The sequence below is a fragment of the Teleopsis dalmanni genome, chromosome 2 (genome assembly GCF_002237135.1).
Source record: "Teleopsis dalmanni isolate 2A chromosome 2, ASM223713v2, whole genome shotgun sequence".
NCBI classification, from domain to species: domain Eukaryota; kingdom Metazoa; phylum Arthropoda; class Insecta; order Diptera; family Diopsidae; genus Teleopsis; species Teleopsis dalmanni.
The window spans coordinates 44,773,666-44,779,280 of record NC_051847.1 but is presented as its reverse complement, the minus strand read 5'-3'; the positions used below and the strand labels follow the sequence as shown (position 1 = coordinate 44,779,280).

At 27.3% G+C, this 5,615-nt stretch overlaps 1 protein-coding gene across 1 annotated transcript; it reads right to left on the bottom strand.

Moving 5' to 3' along the window:
- Nucleotides 1–1,771: 1,771 nt before the first annotated feature.
- LOC119681609 (macoilin-2-like) lies at nucleotides 1,772–4,974 on the bottom strand. Its single transcript, XM_038094852.1, has 5 exons — nucleotides 4,722–4,974; nucleotides 4,505–4,657; nucleotides 3,655–4,433; nucleotides 2,639–2,831; nucleotides 1,772–2,563 (listed from the first exon to the last, which is right to left on the bottom strand). The coding sequence occupies exons 2-5, from the start codon at nucleotides 4,545–4,547 to the stop codon at nucleotides 2,079–2,081; spliced, it is 1,500 nt and encodes a 499-aa protein (XP_037950780.1). The 5' UTR covers nucleotides 4,548–4,657; nucleotides 4,722–4,974; the 3' UTR covers nucleotides 1,772–2,078.
- Between the last annotated feature and the right edge of the window lie 641 nt (nucleotides 4,975–5,615).

The window sequence follows — 5,615 nt, the reverse complement described above, 5'->3', positions numbered from 1 at the left end:
ATATATAAATTTGTTTAATAAATTATAAAAAATTTCTTATTAGAATATAAAAAATAAAAATAAAATATTTTAAAACATAAAATATTTTTATATTAAAAAATAAAAAATTTTCTATTAAAATATAAAAAATTTTTATATTACAAATTAAAATATATTAATGAAATAAAAATAATAGTTTTCTACTAAATATTAAAATACAAAAAATATTTTTATATTACAATATAAAAAATATTTTTATAAAGTTTACATATTCAAACCAATATTAAAATACACTGAGAAAAATTTTAAGTATAATTTAATTGCGATCGCTACATCTAAATATAGCCATATACTATGATGTTCACACCTAACTCAATATCAAATGGTAAAACCACACATTTTGCGATAATTTTATTCCAGACCTGTTTAAATGGTCTAGAATGAAGTACTTCGTATTTTACACAAGCAAAAACTTTTAATCGCACAAATCTTTAGAAAATAAATCGGTTTGTACACTTGTAAGCATAATGATTTGCTTTTAGTAAATGTAAGCGGTAAGTGGTTTTTTATTTTACTTTTTTAATAAAAAAATTTTACTGCAAATAATTAAAATTCTGAAATTATTAATTTTATTATAACATCATAAATTTCTATATACCTTACTACTTCTTATTGTTAAAGTATATATTTTATATAGGTCTATAGGTTTTATATGACTTAGGGACGGTCTTTTTAGCTCCGGTTAATTTACTAGTACGTTAACCATAATTTTTTTAAATCATTGGTTAGAAATCTCTTTTTAGTTAATCAATAAAATTAGCAAAAATTATAATCATTTTAAAATGTCTGATTGGTTAACAAAATTTTTTTTTGTAAAAATTCGGTTTGAATGTATTTTATATTAAATAAAATATCTTAAATAATATTAAGACATTAGATATAAGATTTTAATTAAGCCTACTATTTATTAGTTTAAGTAAACCAAATATTTTTACTTATTATATATACTACTATTTCATTGTAAGTACTATTTTTTATATTAATTACTCTTAAGAATTTTATTTAATATAAAAATATTTTCAGCCTGTTATAATTTTGAGTTATAGAAACCTAACCAGTTTTTTTTTTTTATTGATGAAGATAATTGTAAACAATACCCGGTTAACCAACGTTTTAAAATAACCAGAGTTAAAAATATCTGCCTGTAATGTCATAAGAACTGTATAGTACTTATACTTGTGATCATTGACTAGTTATACTATTTCTGGATGTTTCCAATTACATGCGTCGAGTTTGTCTTATTGACAAGAGTACTTGTCCATCGTGAATCATCTGCAGTATATGTTTTTTTTGCTTATGTAAAAATTAGATTCTTATTTTTCTTCAATATAGAGTTTTTGTAATAGAACAAAATTTTTGGAAGGAATGGGTGTTACAGTGATTTAACTACTGTGATTCTATTTACAAATCATTCCTTCGTGGTGGTTTTAGTGGGTTAAAGTCTCACACGGCGGCTTTCGATGCTTTCCACCACTACAAAAAAAAAAAAAAAAAAATTTGATAATGAATTTAAATCCTATAAGTAGCTTTTTCTTATTTTCTCCAACTGAAATTATTTAGAAATGAAATAAAAGATTTTTTTCTGTTTTGCTTTTAATAGCGGCCAAACACGGCATCGCCTCATTTACTTATCATTTTGTTTGTTTTTCAAATATTTTTCATCCAACTTCAAATCTTACTTCATTGCAAATATTTATTTGTTTCTTTTTTGTTTTTTAAAATTTGTGTCTCTCATTTCAATTATTTATTAATATAATTATCATTTCATGTAAATTACTTTTAAATATTGTTTCTTGTATAATTGTTGTAGTTATAATAACTGCTGATATTTTTTTTAAATAAGTTTATTGCAACTGGTGCATTTGCAGCATATCCTAAAACAATTAATTAAAAATTGTTGTTGTTAAATATGCCGACTCCAAATCTGCACAAAAAATTTCTTGTTACTGTTGATGGTTGTCAACTGTTGTATATTAAAAATAATAATCTCATATGTGTCGTCGTAGTAGATGATTGACAGCCGAAGCTGAGGCATTTAGTCAGGCATCATTTGGTCCACAAACGACCACAACGCCAGGTGTGCAATTAGGTCCACATTTCGGTGTATAAACAGTAGCATTAGGATCTAAGTTTGAGCTGCCATTGCCAGGTGGTGGACCCGGCACCAGTACAGCTGTTGCAACAGATACGGGCACAATACCAGCACATTGTTGCGGATGTTGATTGGTAACATAACTGGGCGGCGCTTGTTGCACATATTCACCGACTGAACTGGGTGCAAGACGTGCATTAAGTTGATGGCCTACTGGTCCGTTAACCTGTTGAACACTTAAGCTATTCAACATAGGCGATGACGGTCCAGGTCCCGTTTGCAATGGTGGTGTGTCGTTCATGCGTAGCATTTGACTGGCACCAGTTGAACTGCAAACAGGCAAACATAGAGAATCCGTTGGCATAACGGCAAGCAATTGAGCTATTTTTGCTTTTAGATCAAAAACTTCATCTTCCTTACTGCGATAAAGATCTAAAAGAAATTTAAAAAATAAAATTAAAATTTCATTCAAATATTAATTAATATTAAATAAATTTATATAATTACTTTCTGATAATTCAAGTTGTCGTTTAGCATCTCCTAGAGCTGAGAATAAGTCCAGCTTAACTCTCGTTTCTGCAGAAAGATTTTTCTCTAGTGTACAATTTTTATCTTGCATTGCTTGCAAGGCGTTCATTAACACCTCAGTGCCTGGTTGATTTGATTCACGATTTCGAATTTCAGCTTCAAACATACGAAGCTATAAAACAGAAAAAGTTTCAAATAATAGGGGTTTATATAAAAATTTTAAAAGCATAAAAATAAGTGATTAAAATAATAATATTTATAATTATAATTAATAACAATAATTATTCTTATTATTATATATAATTAATAACATGTTTCCACTTGTCTCATTTAGGCGGTTTTGCTCGTTAAGGCTACTGAGAATAATTACCATACAAAGAACCTTCATATAAATGAGGCAATTAGTACTAAGTCAACTAATTCGAAGCGAAAACTGACGAAGGTAACTCGTAAATATAAATTTCCCACAAGTGAAATTATCAATATTTTAAATCATGTTATGCCAATAGAAACGACCAAATTTTAATTTGATTAACTTAGATAGTTTTAGCTGCAGTGGAAACATGATATAAGTTATAAATATAATAATTAAGTATTTAATAATAAATATATACAATTGAACTGATAATAATATTTATTATAATTAGAAAAAATAAATTATTGTTATAATAATATTTTAAAGCATATTAAATAACAAATTTAACAATATAGTATATAGTAAAATCTTTAACAATAAAATTTAATAAATATTTGAAATTAATTTTTGCTAAATTAACTCTCAATAATAATCTAATTACGAATATTATAATATTTATATTTTATTCATTCATTTATGTTATATTTATTTATATTTTTATATATTTTTATATATATTTTTATTTATATTTATACTTATATTTATATTATATTATGATTATTATTATGAAATATACATCTGATGATATACACAATTATATGATATATAAAAAAGAAATTGAGATACAATTAAAACAAACCTCTTGCTCCCATTGTCGTCCTTGTTGTTCAGCCATTTGTTTTGACTCCTCCGCCGCTTTCACATCACGCCGCAGCTGTTTAATTTCTTCATCCATTTGCTGTTTACGCTGCTTACATTGGGCACTGCATTCTGGCCTAGCAGCTTTTTCCTCAGCCAACTTTCGTGCCTTTTTCTCATTGTTCAATTGAGCTTCGAGAGATTGCTTCTGTCGTCGTTCATCATTCAAACGACGTTCAGCAGTTTGTAATTGTAACGTATCAGCATGACGAGCACTAGTCAATTCATTGATACGTTTTTCCAGTTCATCGCAATCCTTTTGTTTGGCCTGCAAACAGGATTTTGTTGTGAGATTTGATTCAAGTTTCTGACGCAATTCGTTCTCGATTTGCTTTTGATGGCTAATTTCTGAACGACATTTTTTGATGTCTGCCTCGAGTTTGAGACATGATTCGCAAATTTTCGACACCACCTTAGAGGCTATATTCGAAATAGTTAATGATGCTGATGATGATGATGAAGTGGAACTAGATGATGAGACCGATGATGCATCTGAATTGTTATTATTGTTATTAGTGTTGCTATTGTTGTTATTATTATTACTGCTATTGTTGTTATTATTATTATTATTATGAGAGTTAACATCCTTGTTTTGCTGTTGTTGTGTATGTAAATGATTTGAAGTTGAATTACTATTATAACTATTATTATTATTATTATTATGATGTTGATGATGATTGTCCTTGGAAGCATTGTCTTTTTTAGAGCGATTTCGGCGTCCTAAAATTATAATTCGAAATTTAAAAAATTATAATACAAGTAAGAAAAAAAATAAATAAATAAATAAAAACCTTTAGTTTTTTCAACTGGTTCCACTACTATAACATCATCCATATCATATTGTGATATATTACCGTTGGCCACAACTGGCGTTGTATTGCCGAACGCATTTTGTGAATTAGCTTTCTTTAAGGAACTGCTATGCGAACCCAAACGATGTTCATCTGTAATATATTATATGTATATTATATTTACTGGATGGAAGATTAATAGAAAATGTAATATTACCACTTTTTTCTTTAGAATTATGTTGATGCGTTTGGTTAACTTGATAGTTGTTGCTTTCACTGTCTGTTTTGTCCTTATTGTTATTGTTGTTGTTATTGCTATTGCTATTATTAGAATTATCAGAATTATATTGCTGATAGTTACTGGATTTGTTGTGCTTTGATTCATTATCACCAATAGCGCTTCCTCTATTTTTATCTTTATCAACACTGCGACGGTGGCTTTTGGAGTTAGCTCCAATATAACCATTTGATGTCGCTATAAAAAAATAATTAATATTATTATAATTTTCTAAATATTACGAAATACAATTAATAGTAAACAAAAAGTAATTATAATTTATAATATATCAATCAAAAATTAATTATAGTTGATACGCAAAAAATAACTTGAAATTTAAGATTTGAACTATAAAATATGTAGGTAAGCATAAGAAATGGAATATAAAATTTGGATATATATTTTTTTCTATTTTTGTGAAAATAATTTAAATGCTACTATTAATCCTTTTATCAAACTTTACGAATTTAAGACTACTCAAGCAAACTTCAAAATCTGGTATAAAGTAAGAGGTAAGTGTGTGATGAATACTACTAAGCAGATCTGCAAACAAACATTAATACCGGTTCTAAAATTGTTAATGTTCCGTTACGTGCCATAATAAACAGAAGACACACTCTCCCCGAATTGATAACAGCTGTATTTGGCCGCTTCTAAGCATGGAAAAAAACAACAAGTCTCTTGTTAAGGTCTCCAATTTGTACGCAAACAAATCACAAGTCTTTCGCACTAACAGACTAGTTATAAACTCTCTAATCAACTAAGAGACTGAAGAAAAATTTTTTATCAAAACGGTAAGCAAAATCTAATCTGAATTTTCTTTTAAATTCTATT

What these genes read in the sequence shown, in the direction of transcription:
- LOC119681609 (XM_038094852.1), bottom strand. Translation starts at nt 4,547, where the DNA reads ATGGATGATGTTATAGTAGTGGAACCAGTTGAAAAAACTAAAG. An exon ending in GACGACAATGGGAGCAAGAG is followed by an intron (nt 2,832 to 3,654) that starts GTTTGTTTTAAT and finishes TCTGTTTTATAG; the next exon opens with CTTCGTATGTTTGAAGCTGA. An exon ending in ACAACTTGAATTATCAGAAA is followed by an intron (nt 2,564 to 2,638) that starts GTAATTATATAA and finishes AATTTCTTTTAG; the next exon opens with ATCTTTATCGCAGTAAGGAA.